The 23,653-nt window shown below is 35.0% G+C and overlaps 1 protein-coding gene across 1 annotated transcript; it reads right to left on the reverse strand.

The window, feature by feature from the left end:
• Positions 1-1,776: 1,776 nt before the first annotated feature.
• LOC136043916 (galactose-3-O-sulfotransferase 2-like) lies at positions 1,777-20,588 on the reverse strand. The gene is made up of 5 exons (XM_065728960.1): positions 20,254-20,588; positions 14,216-14,407; positions 11,670-12,320; positions 5,190-5,366; positions 1,777-2,381 (listed from the first exon to the last, which is right to left on the reverse strand). Exons 1-5 carry the CDS (start codon positions 20,394-20,396, stop codon positions 2,237-2,239), a joined length of 1,308 nt encoding a protein of 435 aa, XP_065585032.1. The 5' UTR covers positions 20,397-20,588; the 3' UTR covers positions 1,777-2,236.
• Between the last annotated feature and the right edge of the window lie 3,065 nt (positions 20,589-23,653).

The following is a 23,653-nucleotide window of genomic DNA, read 5'->3' on the forward strand; positions in this document are numbered from 1 at the left end:
TTGTATTAATTTCTGTCCATGCCGATGCACAATGCATAAATCTTTCAGAACCATCATGTTGCAATAATAGAGCAGAACTCTATTAGCAGAGTCCTTATAGAAAAATAGCTGCAAGCAAAACAAAACATGGAATTCAAGTCTTTGAATATTTAATCCATTCATAAATCTTATAGTAATGTGCACTGAATTTCCTTCCGTTAGAAGTGGATGCCGGAAATCTCTCAAGAACAGGTAGAGCTAGTTTGTCGTGACGCGTCGTAGAGGTATCTGAGAGAGGTTCTTGACTGCTGCTACTTTTGGAACCCGCAAGGGGTTCAGGGATGCAGACCGAACTTTCATGTTGACCTGAGCCATTTATTGTTCCACTTGTTTCCGAAAGACAGTCGGAAAGCTTATATCCACTAAGCCGACATTTTCAGTGCTGAAACTATTGCCAGTTTCTTCATTTTTTTCCGCATTTTCACCGCAAAAAATCCAAAATTTGTTGTCACTTTTTACTCCCAGTTTGATTAAGAATTCTTCACAAGAACAATAAAGAAATACTGACCAGCTGAAGCTTAGTTTTGAATGTAGCCTACTCAAAAATTATATCTCCGGTAATAAAATAGCACAAACGCGCTTTTAGACATTTTAAAACAGGATTACCTCCTAATGGTAGGATTAGGGTGGTAAAAGAGTGGGAGAGATGGGAACAGTTCAAAACAAGGTAATCGAAAAGTAACAGTGCTATTTAAGAGCTATGAAAAAACGAAGCACAGGGGCGACAAACAAAAATAACCAGTTAGCCAGTCTCGCTGGTTTAACATAGCACATAACTAAAATAGAAAATTGCTGTGAATTATAAATAAGAAGGTAATTTTCAAAGTCTAGGGGGTCCATGGCCACCTGCCCTCTTAATTGGCACCAAAGAACACACTAGAAAGTGAAATTTAATTGAAACTGCAATAAGTAGCTTCAATTAATATTTAGTTTCTAATTCATTTTATTTTGTATGCTTCTCCAACGAAATAATTTGAAAGGCAGAGCCCATTGGTAAACAATTATTGCTTTTTAGGCTAGTAAAACTAAATCGATTGTTACAAGCATATATACTTCGCATGTATGTAATGTATATCGCATGTAAGCATGTATACTTCCTTTTTAGTAAAGCGCAAACAACGGTGGAAATTTCAGGCATCTAGTGGGTTTGAGGTACTTGAGATATTTTGTAGTCCTTCCACTTATGACTGAATTGCTCATTTATATTAAGTTAAAGTCAGAAGTTATTTGGAAATGAAAGTTCGAAGCAGCAATTGCCATCTATAATATGTTCAAGTTTCAGCCTAGAGTGCCCTTTAGTAACAACTTTAGCATAAAGAGGACACTTAGTGTGTTTTGATTTAGAGTAGTTGTACTGGGATCTTAATAGTCGTTGACATTAAGCCTTCATTATGCATCCAGGATCATTCCCCAAATAGTCCCTCGATGATTATGAATCGAAAATGATACCAACCTGAATGTATTTCTTATTGCTTTTCTAGTCGTTTTTCTAAATACCGTTCTTGAATAGCCTACGTTGCTTTACACCACATGCGCTGCTTTACACCACCTATATTGTATAAAAAAAATGCCTCGTAGTTACTAGAGAGGCAGATAAGAATGCGTCTCAGGTTTGAAAATTGAAGATGAGATGGAAGAGTTTATTCACTGTGTTTCGTAGGATTGAAACTTGAAATTCGAACTTTTTTCATAATAAAAATCACCAAAATGAACTAAAAATCTCAATAAACCAATAAATAAGGATTTCAGGTATTTATTATTTTTAAACAGAGAGATAAAAATCTTATTCTCAATTCAAATTGATTTTATATATTTTTTCATATGTACTAGAAAAAACATGATTTATAATTAATTCCTTTTCGTACTTAAAGTCCCATTCACAATGATATTTTATTAATACCTAGAAAAAATTTTGACAAATCATGCTTTTCACAAAATTTCTAATTGACTGACACCAATTGGAAAATTTTATTAAAATCTCTCATTGGCTCAAAATAGCGCTAGCTAAATATCGGTATTAATAAAGTCTCATTCTGAATAGACCTTAAATAATTTCTTCTTGCAGTATCATAATCCACACCAATATTAGATTAAACAATGAAAAATGATATTTGCATTTACAGATCCCGTTCCCTGTTAAACAGTGCGTTTTTTGTTCAGTACTGAAGAAGCAGGTGTAGCCAATCAAAATATCAGTTCAAAGTCCTTCATCATGGAAATGGCTGAATATCACACTTGGGTCTCGATAAATGTTTCTGAAGTCCTTGTTCATCTGTATATAAATCAAATCCTGATGGAGGGATTGTTCAGTCAGTCCATGAACTCGACAGTATGACACGTCTCTAGAAAGAAACAACTATGTAACAAGAAAACAACTACAAAGATCATACACAGAGCCACCACCATGGTCAGTTCCTAAAGTGCTACAACTGCCCAAATTTACCTACTACCCAGTAATTTCCGGTGCTATACTAAGAAAATTGACTGCAATAGCACTAAAATAGCGCTTTTGTGCTATTTTAGCACTATTCTAACAACCCTGAACACGTGGTACAGTACTACACGGAATACAATAGTGCTAAAATAGCCTTTGTGCTAGAGGTGGCAGCCCTAATCATACACCCTTTGCATTACATAACTGAACTAAAATGTAAGTACAGATTTTGAAATGGTTGCTGAAGCTTAAAGATAATGGAACTGAAAGGCAAAAGTAATAAAATTTTTCATTTTAATCTAGGTAACAACCTCGATAGGACCACAGTCCTCGTTTTACGATTGCAAACCCGGATATTTAATTTTTATAATTTCCATCTCTTTTAGTTGCCGAGCTAAAGACCACTGATCTCAATGGAAGAAGAATATGGAAACCAAGGTGCTGCTCTTCGATGCGGTTCCAATTAGAGATAAAAATGTCTTTTAAAAGTGTCGATAACGATCTTGGGTGTCATAACCGTAGGATTAGCGCGCTGTAGCGCTGCTGGAGTTCTGCTGTAGCCAATTATTTGGTTTTGGGGGAAATTTAGTGGCGTGACCCTGTAAGATGAGACAGAGTTAGCCCAGTTTCAAACGGGTACCTTACAAATCTGAGAAAGGTAAAAAAGGCATGGGTAAACATGCGATAGCCGTGCCCATCCTGGATGAATGGCCATGAAACAGGGATCAGCACAACCACATTAGAGAGTTACATACGATGTCTTTTATTTTCCGTTATATGTAACCAAAACATCCATAAATTGTCCTTATTAAACTTTTATTTGTACGTGATGGAAAGGCAGCATCATGGACTTTAAAAATAGCTAAGTCCCATATTTGTGCATTAAAAAGCGTATTTTAGTTCCTGTGATTTTTTTTTCAATCACATAATTCCCTTTTGTGAAAAGAGAAATGGCCCATTGTTTTAAAGATTGACCTAGTTAGTGTTTCCGGTTGACTAATGCTAAGTAATAAATCTAGACTAACAAGAAATTAGTTTATAGAGAAAACCTGATTGGTTCTTTTGTAAGAACTGCGAAACCAGTATAAAGAGGGAAAAATTTTGACAAGTAAAATTTTTACAAGTAAACTATATAAGGGTTGCTGTTTTGGTGTTCAAAGATTTTCGTATTCTCAGGAAACCTCTTTAATGTATTGAAAATATAGAGTAAACAGACAATGGTAAGTAATAGCATCGAAAATATCATCATATAACCCCAACTATACTCTAAAACCAGGAATGTAGGGAAAATATGCACGTGACAAGAACAAAAAATTAATAAACCTTTTTGTAGATCTCTATATCAACGAATTTCTTGTTTTTGTGGTCTATTTGAAGCCCCCTGGAAGATTTTCTTCAGATGTCGTTAAACATTTTCTTTACGAATGTGAATAATCCAAAAATATACAAAACAAGCTCTAAAAGTAGTATTCACCATTTTTATTTATTTCAAATAACGGTTTTAACAAATAATCCTTGTTTTTTTTAATTGGTGACGGTGATAAAAAAGCTGTGTAAAATATATTTTTGGACGTGAAGATCCATCAAGGTTAATGCGATTACAGCGGATTTTATTTATGCTGAATTTAATTAATTGAATTTCAACAATGTATCTATGTATAATAATTATTAAATTTTATTCCGTTCTCTTACAACTTTTACAAAAGGTTAAGACAACTTTTCTTTTTCATCACCACTTTTTCGTTCTAAAGCTATGATCTACGCTAAGCACCCTTTTTTTATTTACTTTTTCAAAGTTCAAAATTTATTTTATAGTTTTTACTTTTGAAATAATAATTTAGAGATAAATACCACAGATTATAAGATGAAGTATAACCTGTAAGTTGAAAAAAAATGCAGAATATCAATTTCAACCCAGTTTCCACACTTGTGGAATGTAACCTGTTTCTCAAATACCTGTTCAACTATTAAATAGATCATTCTCTATATAAACTTTTGTTAGATTCTAGAGAAGAAAACTCACTTAAAACGTACCGCATAGGGTGCCTCGATGCCAGTCTAGAGAAATACTAAAATTTTTAAAGATAGCAGAGAAATGGAATTTAAGACCTGAGCGAGACAGGTAGATTCAAGGTGTGCACTTTTACACAAAAAACCATTGTGCACTCTTTTTTCTTCAAAATTTCATTAAAACCGTCCGGATACATACACAGAAATTTATGCTGGTTGCCTCATTTTGAAAAAAAAGTTATTAAAATTAAAATAAAAGAGGCGCTTTTTTCAATTCAATTTTTAACTGCCCTCTAACTGTTGCTTGTATAGGAGACTTTTATTTTAGCCAAATTTGTTTTAATGTTTTGTCATTTTATTTTGTTCTTTTATGTCTTTTTGTTTGTTTATTCGTTATTCTTTACTCTGCAATGGAGACGGCTGAGTAGGGGCTCTCGACCGAAGTATTTGCATGGTTTTCTTTTTTTCTTTTTCTGTGATTTTCCTGTTTTTTTTCTTCGCTCCTTTTTATCATTTTGTCATTTTTACCTAGTGCTACCTTGGAAGTTGTTTAAAACATTGGAAACCATAAAAAGTTGTTATACACTTGATATATCTGGGTGTACCAATCATCCCTTTTTCAATTATCAGTCCAAATGCCAAAAAAGATATAACGAAAAACATAGATTTGAAATTAAAAAAAGAAAAGAAAAAATAATAAACTTACTTAAAAGGTACAGCCCATGACATCTCGATACCAGTCTCTGCAGTCACAATTGTAGAATAATGTATATTGTTCGGATCATAGCAAGTCTTGTAATTAAGTTCATTCTGCTTTTCTTGCTCCTCCATAGTTTTTCTTATTTCTTCTTCACCGACATTTTTGATTAACTCTTCGAACTTTCTTTGTAAAGAAAATGCCACTTTAGTTCATTCTACAGGTTTGCACGCAAAATTTGAAACACAATAACTGCTTACTTCTGTTTGCTTATTGTTACTTTGATACTCAGATTTATCTGATTTACGGGGTAAGGGGTGTAAGTTATGCAAGTTGCTTATTGTCACTTTGATGCTTTGGTTTCTTCGATACTTCGTTTAGTTTGATACTTTCTTTACTTTGATAATTCGTTACTTTGATATTGTTACTTTGATACTAGTTTTGATACTGTGATGAAACTTTGATGTTGAAAAAAAATTGATTAGGAAATCTTGAAAAAATTGCAACTTTGGCAAAAAAAAAAATCAAAGAAAAAGTTTTTAAAAGAAAATCAAAGGAACTTTTAAACTTAAGATCAGGGGAAATGAGGATCCATAATGACTAAAACTAAAAAAAAGCAGAAACTATTATTAAAGAAATAAATGAACAAAGAATAACAAAATAAAAGAACACCAAAGCGAACAAAAATTAAATAAACAGTCATAACAAACCAACATACCAAAGGTGCTACATAAAAGAATAAATACATTCTAAATGATTAAAACTTAGACTGAATATGCAAGTCAAGGCTAAAACGAACAAATTTTTTTACTATTAAAGAATGCATAAAACCCCAAGAAACAGAAGTTAAATAACCAATCATAGCAAACAAACATACAACAGGTATTAATTGAACGAATAAATAAACCTTAAAACCAAAACTTAAATTTTATATGCAAATCAAGCCTAAAACGCACAAAAATCACTACAAACAAGAGTTTGACTACTGTCCCCTTTCCTACTGTAAAAGTATAAAGCACTCTGCGCCATTGGTGCTTTACTGAAAACGAAATATATTACAAATGTTTTCTTTTGCAATTATTACAACATTGAAAATAAAATGAAAATTACAATGAAATAAAATCTTGAACTGAAGAGCTTCCAGCAATTAATATCATTATTTATCAAATATTCAGTTTAATTTTATTAGTTCTTTCCTAGACTGTTCAAGACACATACAATTTTTTTCATTCAAGTGTCAATTACACAGCAGGCCTTAGACGTTTACAGTTAGGGAAGGGAGCAGTAGCCAAACTCTTACTTGTAGTGATTTTTGTTCATTTTAAGCTTGATTTGTATACACGTTTTACCCCTTTTAAGATTTATTTGTTCATTCATATAAGTACCTGTTGTATGCAGTGGCGGATCCAGGAGGGACACCCCCCCCTGACGTAGTGGTGTTTTTTTTTGGTTGGGTCCACTTGCTTTGGTTTGGGTTGGGACAAAAGTAATTTTTTTTTAAATTGGTTTATAATAGTTTAGTTTTTAATAAGTTTTTAATCATTAAGTTTGTTTCTTTTTGCAAACAAGTTTGAAACAAGGTTTCACTTACCTTGTGTGGTCTTTGTTAGATTTTACTAATGACGCATACTGCCAAAAATTACTCAAATTAAATCTAGGTTTGTCTGTCCGTTTTAACACAAAAGCCAACTGGGCTGCGAAAATCATTAATTTCGTAATAAAAAGAAGGGGAAATCGAAAATCCTGACTTCTTTAGGCTGTCGAGGTGATATTTCAGGATTGTGCTGTCACAACGGGGCTGAAAAGCGAAATATTTAATTCTTTTTACCGCCAAAAATTTGTTTTCGAGTCTTGCTATAGCACTGAGGCAAAAAAATCGATATCATTACTTTTTTTGGTTGTCTATTTTGGTTTTTTGGGTTTGCTTTTTTTGCGAAGCAGGGTGGTTTATACAATATTGCTGCTTTTTAAAGGATTTGTATGATAGAAATTAAATATATGAGCAGTGCAAGAATTATTAATTTATATTTTGGATTTTAATTAGCAAATGGTGGCCTAACAAATTTACTGCCTACTTTCATTTGATCAAAGCTCTATATCATATGACAAATCGCCTCTGTTCATCCTAAAACAATAAATAAAGGTCATAATCTTTAAACTTTAATGAAGATTCGTATAAGTATATACTTAAAACTAAGTATATGAGGCAAAATACTCCTTCAAATCAGGGAGTAATAATTTAAGAAGAATAGATTTTCGAAAAATCGTTTATAAAAGAAGGAAAAAAATTATGTGTTTATTTTTTATGGCACTTGGTATCTACCAAGTGAAATATAGCGATCGCAAATTCTGTCGGTCTGTCTGTCCCGGTTTTTCTACTTTAGGCACTTCCAGGTAAGGTAGGACGATGAAATTTGTCAGGCGTATCAGGAACGAGACCAGATTAAATCAGAAATTGTCATTTCCCCGATTTGACCATCTGGGGGGGGGGGTGGGAGTAGGAGGACGGTTAAATTGGAAAAATTAGAAAAAATGAGGTATTTTTAACTTACGAACGGATGATCAGATCTTAATGAAATTTGATTTTGGAAGGATATCGTGTCTCAGAGCTCTTATTTTAAGTGTCGACTGGATCCGGTGACATTGCGGGGAATTGAAGGGGGACCTAAAAATCTTGGAAAACGCTTAGAGTGGAGGGATCGGGATGAAACTTGGTTGGAAAAATAATCACAAGTTCTAGATACGTGATTGACATAACCGGAACAGATCCGCTCTCTTTTGGGGAGTTGGGGGGGAGGGTTAATTCTGAAAAGTTAGAAAAAATGAGGTATTTTTAACTTACGAAAAAGTGATCGGTTCTTGATGAAATTTGATGTTTGGAAGGATGTCGTGTTTCAGAGCTCTTATTTCAAATGCCGACTGGATCTGGCGACATTGCGGGGAGTTGAAGGGGGGGGGGGACCTAAAATCTTGGAAAACGTATAGAGTGGAGGGATCGGGATGAAACTTGGTGGAAAATAATCACAAGTCCTAGATACGTGATCGACATAACCGGAGCAGATCCACTCTCTTTGGGAGAGTTGGGGGGAGGGTTAATTCTGGAAAATTCGAAAAAATGAGGTATTTTAACTTACGAAGGAGTGATTGGCTCTTAATGAAATTTGATATTTGGAAGGATATTGTGTCTCAGAGCTCTTATTTTAAATCCCGACGGGATCCGGTGACATTTGGGGGGAGTTGGGGGAACCTAAAATCATGGAAAACGTTTAGAGTGGAGGGATCGGGATGAAACTTGGTGGGTAAAATAAGCACAAGTCCTAGATACGTGATTGACATAACCGGAACGGATCTGCTAGTTTTGGGGGAGGGGGGAAGATTAATTCTAAAAAATAAAAAAATGAGGTATTTTTAACTTACGAAGGAGTGATCGGATCTTAATGAAGTTCCATATTTATAAGGACCTCGTAACTCAGATCTTTTATTTTAAATCCCGACCAGATTCAGTGTCATTGGAGGGGGGGCGGAAATCTTGGAAAACGCTTAAAGCGGAGAGATCAGGATGAAACTTGGTGGGAAGAATATGGTCCAAGATACGTGACGGAAATAACCGGACCGGATCCGCTCTCTTTGGTGGAGTTGGGGGGGGGGAGTAATTCGGAAAAATTAGGAAAAATGAGGTATTTTTAACTTACGAACGGGTGATCAGATCTTAATGAAATTTGATCTTTAGAAGGATCTTGTGCTTTAGAACTATCATTTTAAATCCCGACCAGATCTGGTGACATTGGGGAGGGAAAGCTGGAGGGGGAAACAGGAAATCTTGGAAAACGCCTAGAGTGAAGAGATCGGGATGAAACTTGATGAGAAGAATAAGCACAAGTTATAGATATGTGATTGACATAATTGGAACGGATCCGTCCTCTTTAGGGGAGCTAGGGGTTGTTAATTTGAAAAAATAAGAAAAATTGAGGTATTTTAACTTAAGAACGGGTGACCAGATCTTAATGAAATCTGATATTTAGAAGGAACTCATGTCTCAGAGCTCTTGTTTCAAATCCTGACCAGATCTGTTGACATTGGAGGGAGAAACCGGAAATCTTGGAAAACACTTATAAATGTCGTACATGCGTAATTGACGTAACTGGACTGGATCCACTCTCGTAGGGGGAGTTAGGGGGGTGGAGTTCAGTGCTTTTGCGAGTTTGGTGCTTCTGGACGTGCTAGGACGATGAAAATTTGTAGGCGTGTCAGGGAGCTGCACAAATTGACTTGACAAAGTCATTTTCCCCGATTCGACCATCTGGGGGGCTGAAGGGAGAGGAAAAATTAGAAAAATTGAGGTATTTTTAACTTACGAGTGGGTGATCGGATCTTAATGAATTTTGATATTTAGAAGGACCTCGTGACTCAGAGCACTTATTTTAAATCCCAACTGGCCTTAATCATCTGATTTTCCTCTTAAAGCAATCTATTGATTCTTAGAATTTTGCAAGAGCTCTTACCATATGAGCTCTTGGCTCTTGGCTCTTCCGACCTCGTCACAAGTGCCATATGAGCTCTTAGCTCTTGTTTTTATCTAGGTGGTATAAATGGATCTCTGAATTCTCAGTTTGAATCGTTGGAATAGCATTTATTTTTTCCAAACATTAAAAAAAAAAATTATAAAAAGAGGAAATTCACACAACTTGAGTTAACCACGGAAACAGAATGGAACTGCAATATTACTTGAGAGTTTCTCACTTTCTCAATACCAACCATTCACAAAATATAGTTATGTTTTTCTATAGGGGTTGAATATATTTATCCATAAAATTGTCTGAGCTGCTGTGTATACCGGTGAGGATTTTATACTTATTTTGATACATGCCATCCAATCATATTTCCACGATTAGTTGTTTATAAATGAAAATATTCACAGGAAAATTCTCTTGCTTAATGCTAAATCTGAGTCAAATTTCATATTTATATTTTTGTGCTCAACAAACTTATCGAGATTTAAACGTTTGAATTGAATATCTGAAAATATTACGATTAAAAAGAAATAGTTAGAAATCTTCAAAGCTTGAAACCCTGAGAATTTAATCACTAATCTATACCTATCAAATACAAAGATAACAAACACATAATTATTTGTTTTTTAAGGAGTATTTCGACTCATATACTTAGTTTGAAGCACATACCTACATGTATCTTTAATAGAATTCCTATTTTTCTGACGATTTTGGTCTTTATTCGAATATTTTAGGATGAGTAGAAGAGGAAATACTAACGAAGATATCTAAATTGACAGGACTCCAGACTGACAGGAGTGGCTATTATAAACGTTCACCAAAATATTGAGGTAGACATCGACTGTATAATAAACAGATATGGCGGGAGTGGAAATAGAGAAACAGACTTTTTCTTATAAAATTGTGAATTTTGTAATTTAAACGAAAGATATGAACTTACAAAAGCGGAAAGATATGCTACGTTGTTATGAAAAGTGAAATTTTGATTAGTAAATTTTTGAGATTTCGTAGAAGTTGACACTGTTTATTAAAACACTATTTTTAAAAAGAAACAGTGTCTAGTTAATGCTTTATTGCCTATACTTAAAACCCTAGTTTTAAATGTCTTCTACGCATTTCTATCTCTTCGTCTATTATAACTAAAAGAACTAGAAGAATTAGTAAGTAACTAGAACTAATAAGAACTAGTTCTTCTAAAAGAACTAGTATTTAATGTTTAATATATCTTTTATGAATATACAAGTTGTGTTTGTATTCTCGTTTCTCACTCTTCATTACTATCATAGTTACTAAGCGATACCACGAAGTAAGGTGACATACTAAATGATTTGACCTATAAAAATTGTCACAAATAGTGCATGACCCCAAAAGATGGTTCAAGACCTTTTTTTAACCACAAGCTTAGCTCACTCGATACAGTGGCCAGAAGTACAAAGGCAAAAAATTATGCAGTAAATATTGAATGTCATATTTTTTTTGTAGATAGTGAACAGCTTTTTATTTTTTTTTTATGACTGGTTTTTATAAACTTCCATTTTTTTGTATCAATATTTTTACATCATTTTAATTTCAATAGATTTATTAGAAGTTAAGACCTCGGCAGATTTTAGATTAAATCTACGACCATTTCCACTACCTACCTACGAACATAACTTTCAAGGTTATGTTTTAATTGCGGGCGTTTCTTTGCTCGCAAGTTTATTGAAGCAACCTATTATGTGCCCCTCCCCCCTACGGAAAATCCTAGATTTTCCGAATTTCTGTTCATTTTGGGTTTCTTTCATTCTTTAATGGTAACTTCGGGTCGTTTTGAGTTTGAGTTATTATAAATTTTTATTTCTGCTTATTTCTAGTTTAATACAGCCTTCACTTTTTTTGAAAAGCTCCTTTTTCAGAAAGCGTTTTTTTAAAATTAATCTTTCAAAAAGAACTATACTAAAGCATGTTGGGAAACCCTGAATAGAAATACTCCACATACCTTTTAAAGTGGGTATAAATCTTTACGTCAGTACTCAAGAAGGATTCCAAAGCTTTCCTCCCGTCAGCATCCAGACTGACTCTCTCGGATAGGGATAAGACAGGCCCATTATTAATAGCAATAAGTCTTGTGCTAACATTGAGTAACTTCTGCAGCAGAGCTACAGATTCATTATATCTCTCATATAGCATAACAAGATGGAATGTTTTATCGATATGATCTATGAGTTGATCTACTTTTTCCATGTTTTCAAAATCAGTGTCGTTCATTCCAAAATTCCAAGCAAATTGATTTCGCCCAATAATACCTCCAAGTCTATCCTTTCTTGGCATGATACCAATTTTCATTTTGCTTATAATTTCATTAATATCCCCACCATAGAATCTTGTAAAAACTTCTGGATTTTCTTCGCACATTTCTAAGAAAGCGTCTACAGGGTTGCGTAGCATCGTTATATATTTTGCTTCGTCCACTAATAATTTATTATACTCTTCCAGGTCCCATCTTGCATGTACAGCTATTATATCGAAGCCTTCAGTGTTCCCATAAAGATCTTCAGTAAGGTTGGCCTGGAAGGTATTTGGATACCCCATTGAAAATACGGATGTGTCATTGGGAAGAACGACCGTCAAGTCGGTACAATATGCAAGCCTATAAAGGAATACGATTAAACAGAGAGAAGAAACGATCGAAAAGTCAATTTTATGAACTATTGTATTTTTGCCTACTCATACCTGTTCGCTTGGATTGTGAGTCTTCAATAACTGGAATTTTCAATCTTTTGCAATAAATTCAACTTGCTTGGACGGACAGAGAACTGATTTGTAAAACCCAAATTAAACATCAGAAAGAAACTATTGAAATACTTTTTTTTAGAAAAACGTATAATTGGCAACCCCAGCTACTTTAAAATATTGACTAGGCATCGCCCGTAATTTTTTGAGTTAATGAAGTCTTTCAAATTCTTGCTTTGTCCTTAAACCTCTCACTTTGCAAAAAAATGGGTTAAACCATATCAACTTTCTTAGTCAAATATCATTATTCACTGGCAATATTTCCTACCTTTCGTAAGCTTCAATACGCAAAGTCAGAGAACTTACAAATCAAGATTAGTGTAAATCACAAAATATTCAATGTTAATGTCCAAAAAATTTGTTTTTGTTGTGAGTTTTTAGTAAATTTGCTTTTTCTTTCTCTATAACGTTTCGTTCTTTTTTCTCTCTTTTCTCTTTTTCTTATTTACTTTTTTTATTCTAACTTAGAATTAAAATCCTACCGAAGATCATATTCTTAGTAACGCAACAAAAATGGTGATTCACTGAGAGAACTCCGCCATCAAAGGGAGTCATATTCGTTGCAGCCATCTAGGCATGTTATGAGAATCTGGTAACTGAACTAAATAGTTTTCCTTAGTCTAAACTTTCTGTGTATTCGCTTAATATTCGTTTACTATCAATCAAGATAAGCGAAAAAAGGCTATCATAATATCTTAAAAAGCCAAAGTTTTGTTTTCGACAATAAGAGCAATGTATGATGCCAAGGCCCAATAAAGCGATGCAGCAATTTTGGGGCTTTGAAGCAACAATTGAACCTATGTTTTCTGGATGAAGATTTCTAGGATTCTTTTTACGTTTTTGTTTGCTGTGGAAGTAGACGACTCCAGAAATAAATTTGATGTGCACAAAGCCATGATAAGAAGAATACAATAAAAACTACTTCTTACGCATTCACAGAATCCCTGTTTTGATTTTCTGCCACACCTCTGAATGATTTCTTACGGCTTTGAATCATCCATGAGGTTGTTATGAAGACGTCCTAAAAATTATATCAGTTCCCAACTAAGCTGTCAGATTGGGCTCGAATTAGTAGAAGACACAACTGCTAATCCCAACCATATTGAACTGAACTCTGATGGATACATATGACAAAATGTAGCCCTTTCCTTCAAGAGGTAAGTGCGAGACCGAAGACCCAAAGCCATAAATTTAATTTAATTTAGAAACAGTTTTTTGACCCACTTGAGAACACAAGATTAAAAAAAATGTTTACTTTCCAAAAGGATATAAGATCTGGTATACAATCCTAGAAACTCACGGCTAAGAGCCTAGCAGACGTTTGTCACCGAGTTGGGTTTAAATATGACGTCCTCTTTTGGATAGAAGATCTACTAGTTAAATGAACCTAAGTCCCCCCCCCCAAGGTACAAGTAGCTTGTATAAGTTTTAACTAAGCTATCTGTGATTTAGATGAATTGAGGTTTAGATTCTGCTACTCCATTAATTATCCATCTCGATTGCATAAATTTAAGAATTCCTAATCCCACCGGTCTTTTTATCTCTTTGGTCTCAAAACTCTTAAAAAGAATAAATTTTGAATTAATAAAATAAAAAATCAGCTGAAAATAGAAGGTAAAAATATTGATGTCAAAACATTATATCTTGAAGCTTCACTCTGATTGATTTTTATTTGATTTTATAATTTCTATTTTATCCACAAATTTGGCTACTGTCTGATCAGGGTATTTATAAAGGAACTTTTGCACTCACTTGTAAAGGACTCTGACAATATTTTCTCCGTTATTTGGAAGTCCATGATGCCTTAGATAGCCGATTTTTCTTCTTGGATGATAGCGGGGACGTTCATAAGCCTGAGCATATCTTCTGCTTTTATGTTCTTGTACCACCGGTGCAGGAAATTCTTTGGAATCAATGTCCTTAGGGACGATATTAAATTTTTCTCTGAAAAGAAAATCTGAGTTTTTATTGGTTATATAATAAACATTGTACAATTTCGATCGCGAATGATGCGAGCATGGTACAAGAAACTGGTCAAGCAACTTCTTTATACCACACAATTAGTTTTGATTTGGTTGCAAAAAACATTGTAGCTATAAATTATTTAATTATTTAGCAACCAGACGTGCGATTGGTATTCAGTCTCTTTATAGAAAATGTTGGAATCTTGTAGCGGATCAAGGGGCTGCTTTACAATTCTCTACCTCTTGTAAAAGCAGTTGTATTTCCACTCTTAGAAATTAGAGATTTCCCCATTAATTGATTTTTTTTATCCAACTCTAAAGGAAAAAATAAAAATTAGCCTGGTCTACTCATTAAAAATCTCAATGAAGCCATAGTAATTTATTCATCAAAGAATCTGCTTGCGTCTGTTGTTAATTAAATAAAAAAACAAGTTTTTTTTAACGGAAAGTAAGGAGCGGCATTAAAACTTGAAACGAACAAAAATTACTTCTTATGTGAAAGAGGCTGCTTCCTCATCAACGCCCCGCTCTTTACGCTAAAGTTTGACTCTTTCTCTTAATTCTACTTTTTAAAACCCTAATAAACTTTAGCGTAAAGAGCGGAGCGTTGATGAGGAAGCAACCCCTTTCATATACGAAGTAATTTCTGTTCGTTTTAAGTTCTAATGCAGCTCCTTACTTTCTGTAAAAAAACTTGTTTTTTTAATTTAATTTCTGAACGTTTTTGAATCAATGCATGTTTTGATATTGGCTCTCCGTAGATGAATAATTAAAATGAAATCTGCATATTTATTTTTTTTGGCTAAATGGCTTTCTCATAGTTTGAAAGAATTTTTGATCGAAAAAAGGAGCGGGGGAGGAGGCCTAGTTGCCCTCCGTTTTTTTGGTTACTTAAAAGGCAACTAGAACTTTTAATTTTTTACGAATGTTTTTATTAGTAAAAGATATACGCAACTTACACATTAGCTTACGTAACGAACTTCTGTATTCTCAGGTTTTTATTACGTATATGAGGGGGTTCACCCCCTCGTCAGTACCTCACTCTTTACACAAAAGCTTAAATTTTGTCCCAATTTCTTAAGAATGACCCCTGAATCACAAAAGCCGTAGAATAAGTTGTTAAAATTACTAAAAATACTTTAGCGTAAAGAGCGAGGTATTAGGACGAGGTGAGCTCATCATATGCGTAATAATCTCTGTTTGTTTTAAGTTTTAATGATTCTCCTTACTTTCAGTTGAAAAAACTTTTTCATATTTATTCTTTCATTGTTTTTTTTAAATAATGCTAGAAAATCCTGCGCTCCCTTCATGAAAATTTTCTTCCCCCATGACAAATTCCTCCAAGGAAACGTTCCCCCAACATATCCCCCTCTTCTTAACCCCCCCAACCTAAAAATCCCCCTGAAAACGTCTGTACATTTCCAAATAACCATTACTATATGTAAGCACTGGTCAAAGTTTGTAACTTGTAGCCCCTCCCACGGGGACTCTGGGGGAGTAAGTCGTCCCCAAAGACATAGTTATAAGGTTTTTCAACTACGCTGAATAAAATGGCTATCTCAGAATTTTGATCCGGTGACTTTGGGAATGTGATTAGCATGGGAGGGGGCCTAGGTGCCCTCCATTTTTTTAGTCACTTAAAAAGGGCACTAGAACTTTTCATTTTCGTTAGAATGAGCCCTCTCGCAAGATTCTAGGACTGGGTCGATACGATCACCCTGGGAAAAAAAAACAAATAAACATGCATCCGTGATCTGCCTTCTGGCAAAAAATACAAAATTCCACATTTTTGTAGATAGGAGCTTGAAATTTTACAAGAGGGTTCTCTGATACGCTGAATCTGACGGTGTGATTTTCGTTAAGATTATATGACTTTTAGGGGTTGTTTCCCCCTATTTTCTAAAATAAGGCACATTTTCTCAGGCTCGTAATTTTTGATGGGTAAGAATAAACTTGATGAAACTTATATGTTTCAAATCAGCATGAAAATGCGATTCTTTTGATGTAGCTATTGGTATAAAAATTCCATTTTTTGAGTTTTGGTTACTATTTAGCCGGGTCGCTCCTTACTACAGTTCGTTACCACGAACTATTTGATACGCATTTTACTGCTATAGAAAATTATTATTGGCTTTCAAAGAGATTTCTTTGTCATTTTACATCAGCACCAACCAGATTCACACAAACCAACTGGTCTGACGAAAGCGTCATCTACTCCCCCCATCATTACGCTCGAATCATATTGGCACCCTTGGCCCAGTGCCCCCAGGATTTTTCTCTAGATCTGCCCCCTCCCCTCCCCTGCGGAGTTCCTATGGAGGGGGGGTCAAATCTAAAGGTCTACCTACATATAAACCTGATCCAGATTTACAGTTAAATCATATCTTTTTGTGGCTCTTTCAGGTGAGGTCGCTGTTCCTGTTACTGATTGAATAAAAAAAACAAGTTTTTTCTTAACAAAAACTAAGGAGCAACATTAAAACTCAAAACGAACAGAAATTATCCGTATATGGAGGTTTGCCCCCTCATCAATACCTTGCTCTTTACACTAAAGTGTGACTCTTTCTCTCAATGCTACTTTATAAAACAGTAAAAAAATTTAGCGTAAAGAGCGTTAAAAAATGACTATCGCATCGTTATTTTAACTGACGAATTCAGACGGTTTGAACTGGATTTATTAGGAGTTTCAGAAACTTATATCCCAGGGGTAGGAAGCATGAAATTAGGTGACATAGAATTTGTTTACTCAGGCAGGAAGGATGGGGTACATAGACAGGGAGTAGGGCTCATGATGAATAAGGAAGCTGCTAAGTCTTGTTTAGGCTGGGAAGGTATTAATAATAGAATACTAATTGCTCATTTTATGACTAAAAAGTTTAGGGTATCAGTTATAGTAGTATATGCCCCCATTGAACCAACTGATGGAGATACTAGTGACTCAGATGAATTTTACTTACAGTTACAGGAGCAAATAGACAGGGTACCAGGTAGAAATATGGTGTTTTTGCTAGGAGATTTTAATGCCCAGGTTGGTAGAAATAGGGATAGATGGTATCCTAGCCTAGGTAAATTTGGTGTAGGAAAAGAAAACAGTAATGGCTATAGGCTTTTGCAATTTTGTAGGTATAACAACCTAGTTATAACCAATACGGTGTTTGGTCACAAAATGGCCCATAAGTTGACATGGTATTCACGTGATGGTAAGACAGCAAACCTTATTGATTATGTTATTGTAAACAGAAGACTAGCAGGATCAATACAAGATACTAGGGTGTATAGGAGTGCCGTTATTGATGTTAAAAGTAAAGATCACCATCTAGTAGTGTCTAAGGTTAATTTAAAGCTGAAATTTCGGAAGGGTAACTCCCTCCGGGAAAGTTATGATGTTGGTAGACTTCAGGATGAAAATTTGAGACAAAAATTCCAGGAACAATTGAGTACTAAACTTGAGGGTTTAAAATTTGACAATGTGGAAGATGGATGGAATAATTTCAGAAAAACAATTTGTGAAGTTGCTGATGGTGTCCTAGGGAAGAGTGCTAAGACAGCAACTAGGAATATTAGTGAAAAAGCTTTAGGTTTAATAGAGAGTAGAAGGGGTTTGTATAAGAATTATCTGAGTGATAGGTCGTATGAAAACAAAAGGAATGTAAAGAAAGTGGAGAAAGCATTAAAATATGAACTAAGGAGAAGTGAAATGGAGGCGATGGATAAAATTGCTGAGGATCTGGAAGATGCGGCTAGACGGCATAATAGTAAAATATTATACTGGCATGTTAATAAATTGAAAGGGAGTAGCCAATCCGGACTAGTTCCAGTTAAAGATAGAAATGGGGCCACAATTAGTGATAAGGAAAAAGTTAAAGAAAGATGGTGGAACATTTTGAGAATATGCTAAACCGAGATACAGTTGCAGGAAAAGATATAGATGAAAATGAAAATGTTTGTGATACCTTGGATGTGAAGGAAGATTTGTTTAGTGAGGAAGAATTAGTGACAGTACTAGAAGGATTAAAAAACAATAAGGCCCCAGGTGCTGATAGTATGATTAATGAGTTCCTTAAATATGGTGGCTCTGAGGTTAGGAATAAGCTACTGAAGATTATGAACATGATTTTTGAAAAAGGGGAAGTACCCAATGATTTTAGGAAAACCTTAATTAAACCACTATATAAGAAAGGTGACAAGAGTGAGTGTCGTAATTATCGAGGCATTAGTCTGGTCTCTGTAGGTAGCAAATTACTGAGTAATATGATACTTTTTAGACTGAGACATGCTGTAGACAAAGTTTTAAGGGAAGAACAATGCGGTTTTAGAAAAGGTAGAGGATGTGTCGACCATGTTTTCACTCTTAGGTTAATAATTGAGAAGTCCCTTCGTTGCCAAACACCTTAGGTCCTTAGTTTTATCGATTATGAGCAAGCTTTCGATTCTGTTGATAGAACAGCGTTAACAAAGGTCTTATCGTTATATGGTATACCAGAAAAATACATTAAAGTGATTTGCGCTATGTACGAGAATAATACTGCTGCGGTTAAGGTAGGAAATGAGGTTAGCAACTGGTTTTGAATTAAATCAGGAGTTAAGCAGGGTTGTGTTCTATCCCCCTTTATATGGATCATTTTGATGGACTTCGTCTTAAGGAGCACAGGAAAGGCAATTGGAGACCATGGAATCAAATGGGGAGGAAGAACGCTCCTGGACTTAGATTATGCTGATGATTTAAGCATATTAGATGAAAGTGTGAGCAAAATGAATGAATTTTTAGAGGTTTTACGAGTTCAGGGTGCTAAAATAGGCTTGAAAATTAATGTTAAGAAGACTAAGTCACTAAGGCTAGGAATAAGTGAAGATGAACAGGTGACATTAGGTAACGAAAAGACTGATGAGGTTGGGAGCTTTAGTTACCTTGGTAGTATTATTAGTAAAGATGGTGGGAGCAGTGAAGATGTTAAAAGTAGAATAGCTAAAGCTCAGGGTGTTTTTTCACAGTTAAAAAAAGTTTGGAAGAATAGAAAGATAAGCCTACAAACCAAGATTAGAATATTGGAAGCTACAGTGATGACAGTGGTCAAATATGGCTCTGAAGCATGGGCACTCCGAAAAGCAGATGAAAATTTACTAGATGTTTTCCAGAGAAATTGCCTACGGATTGTTCTGGGTACCCGGCTGACTGACCGTATTTCAAACAGTAGGTTGTACGAAAAGTGTGGTTCAATCCCGCTTTCTGGGGCTATAATGAAAGAAAGGTTGAGATGGCTAGGCCACGTTCTACGGATGAAGGATGACAGATTACCGAAGATTGTCCTTTTTGGCCAACCGTCTGGGGATACACGGAAAGCAGGTCGTCCTTGTCTGGGTTGGGAGGATGTCATAAATAAAGATTTAAAGGAAATGGGAACTTCCTGGGAGGGTGTAAAGAGGGAGGCTTTAAATAGATTAGGTTGGAGGAGGAGCGTGCGTAGCTGTGTTGGCCTCAGGCGGCTTGGTGCTGCAGTGAGTTATTAGTAGTAGTAGTAGTAGTAGTAAAGAGCGGGGCGTTGAGGAGGGAACAGCCCCTTTCATATACGGAGTAATTTCTGTTCGCTTTGATTTTTAATGTCCCTCCTTACTTTCAGTTAAAAGAACTTGTTCTTTTTTTATTTAATTTTAGTAAAAGCAAAATCCAGTGAAGAAACATTTGTTTTCAATCTGTGGACTTCCCCTGAAAAAGCCATAATAAACGCGGGACATTAGGCTTTTAGTTAGAATACAGGTTTTGCAAGTTTATATAAGGAAGGATTAAAAGTATGAGTGAATTAATTATTTTATAACAAAATATATTACCCGTATTTATCTTGAAGACATCCTATGTCTAAGAGAAGCACCAAGGCAATTCCACAAGCAAACGCACAAAATAATCTTGTAATAGAAGAGTTATAAAGAAACCAAAGAAGCTTTCTTCTTAAATTAATAACACTAGCACCCATTTATGTATCAAATTTAATTTTATAATGCGTTTTATGTGCGGCAGTAAGTCGTAACTTTTTCAGATTGTATGCTAGTACAATTGTAAATGTGTAGGTAACACCAACTGCATGATCTATTGCGCAAACTTATTGATACCAAGAGTAAGTAGAAATACAAGATCCTCGTCTAGAAAAGTAACATTCAACTATGTTACATGCTATAGAAGAACAGACAGGTTTGTTGCTCCTCTGGGCAGTCTAACCTTAAGCAGACTTTTGCGATCCAATGCACTCCTAGTTGTATTTGCATGCTTAATAGCAGTTAAAATACAAAGCTTCATTTCTGAATTTCTGAATGTCAACGGGTATTTCCCTCCTTGAGGTAGGTACAAGGCTCAATGTGTCCACTTATATCACGTTTCGCTGCATAATACTGTATTTAAATTCTTTAATTGTACCGAATCTTTATCTGTTATGCGGTACACAGACAAGAAGTATAAAATATAGATGTCCAACTGGTCTATTCCACAATTTTGTAAAAAACATCAGGTGAATACTACTTACCGTATACCATAAAATTATCTTCAGTATCACACATGGCATTGTTTTTTAAATTAAGCAGAAAAAAAAGTTTTTCAGCTGAAAGTAAGGAGCAACATTAAAACTTAAAACGAACGGAAATTATTACGTATACAAAGGGATTACCTCCTCCTCAAAACCTCGCTCTTTACGCTATAGTTGATAGTACTTAAAAAAAATTATTGTTCTAATTAAACGACCCTTATGTTTCAGGACTTGTTCTTAAAGAATTGTTTGATACTATATCTCAAGGTTTCTATATACTTTTCTACTTAAAAGAAAATTAGTAGAATTTTGCCTGTGGCATTGTAAAAACGGCATCTTTCAAATTAGAAATACATCCATCCCCTCTGTTGAATATTTTCGGTGGCTTGGTTTAACAATTTGTAAAAAAATTTTCTCCTTCCGCCAGACTGCAATATCTGAAGCTTGTAAAAAAAAGTCAGATTTGGACACTCTAAGATTGTGTCAAACCGGTCAAGTATAATCGAAAGGCTCTGGTTTCTTTGTATTAAGTTTTTTGTGATTACTCGGTACTTTATCCTTCTGGGAGCTTCATTCTACTGAAAAAGAGTGACTTACGTAGATGTCTACGTAGATACGTAGATCTTAAATTTCTACGAAAATGGATTAAGTGACTTTTGACATGAAAAATAACCTTGAATACCGTGCAACAAGTACTCCAAATTTTTACTTAAGTATCAAGTAAAAAGTACTCATTGTTTTTTGCTTAAATATCAAGTAATAAGTACTTTCCCTATTCTTACTTAAGTATGAAATATCAAGCACTTGCCAAAATTGTACTTAAGTGTCACTTCAAGTACTACTTCAAGTATTTATTCTATGTATATATGTATATATATATATATATATATATATATATATATATATATATATATATATATATATATATATATATATAATATATATATATATATATTATATAATATATATATATATATATATATATATATATATATATATATATATATATATAAAAGTAGATAATAAAGTAGACAGTCTTTTTACATAAATTATCACTGGAAGACCGAATCCGAGAAGGCACATCTATTAAACCAAATCGAGCAATTATTTTCCTGTTTTGGTGCCGTCTAGGAAGCCGGAGGAGGAATTTGCAATATCTGAAATAAGCCGCACGTAGAGTATGGGGATTTTTCTTACGAAACAGATGATCCATGCCTGATAAAAACAAAAGCACGGGGGCGCAATAAGCGTTATAAATCATGCACAAACCGTTGCGGTTGTAACGACTTTTGTTTGGGGATATTTTTCCTTAAGCGACGCGTAGGTTTTTCACGGCTTGATTCACTAGGGATGAAAAAGGTAGTGGAAAGTGCTGGACCGAAACACAGACCAAGCCAACTAACTAAAGAAGAACATGGCAGAATTGCAGTCCCAGCAACGAATGGAGCAACCGCATAAGGTCTATTAAAACGCATAAACTCGCATTTAGACGCATTAACTGACGGTCCATTCTTAGATAGTTCATTGGTTAATATAGTAAAATTGTAAAGCAATCCACGTCGAGTCCGGGCAACAAGAAGAACGTCGTCTACGTATGCAACAGAAGATAAACCAATATTACCATAAGAAACAGAACTTTTAAGGGGATGCAGGCACGATGCAAGCACACATTTAAATATACTAGAAGACAACACGGCAGAAGTTGCAACCTATCTATTTCTAGCAGCAGTTTTCACACCATGAAGTGGCAAAAATCATGAGACTAAGTCGAAAATCTTCTGAGAAAAAAGGTATAAAATAAGAGCTAAGAGTTCATATGGCACTTGTGACGAGGTCGGAAGAGCCAAGAGCTCATATGGCATGAGCTCTAGCAAAATTATAAGAATCAATAGATTAATTTAAAAGAAAAATCAGAGGCTTAATGCTGGTCGGCATTTAAAATAAGAGCTCTGAGACACAAGGTCCTTTTAAATATCAAAATTCATTAAGATCCAATCACCCACTCGCAAGTTAAAAATACCTCATTCTTCTAATTTTTCCTAACCCTTAAGTCCCCCCCCCAGATGGTTGAATCGGGGAAATCAACTTTATTAAGTCAATTTGTGCAGCTCCCTGACACGCCTACTAATTTTATTGTCCTAGCACGTCCAGAAGTACCGAACTAGCCAAAGCCCAGGACCCCCTAACTACCCCAAAGAGAGTGGATCCAGTCCGGTTCCGACAATCATGTATCTACGACATTTCCTTATTCTACCCACCAAGTTTCATCCCGATCTCTCCACTCTAAGCGTTTCCTAAGATTTCCGGTTTCCCCCTCCGACTCTCCCCCAATGTCACCAGAACTGGTCGGAGTTTAAAATAAGAGATCTGAGACATGAGTTCCTTCTTAATATCAAATTCAAAAATACCTCACGAACGGTCACCCGCTCTTAAGTTAAAAATACCTCAATTTTTTAATGTTTCCGAATTAACACCCCTTCCAACTCCCCAAGGAAACCGAATCCACCAAGTTTCATCCTGATCACTCCACTCCAAGTGTTTTCCAAGATTCCCCCCCCCAAATCCCCCAATGCCACTGGACCCGGTCGGGATTTAAAACATGAGATCTGAGTTACGAGGTCCTTCTAATATGAAATTTCATCCGATGAAATTCAAGGTCCGATCACTCCTTCGCAAGTTAAAAATACCTCATTTTTTCTAATTTTTCAGGATTA

The sequence above is a fragment of the Artemia franciscana genome, chromosome 2 (assembly GCF_032884065.1).
Source record: "Artemia franciscana chromosome 2, ASM3288406v1, whole genome shotgun sequence".
Classification (NCBI taxonomy): domain Eukaryota; kingdom Metazoa; phylum Arthropoda; class Branchiopoda; order Anostraca; family Artemiidae; genus Artemia; species Artemia franciscana.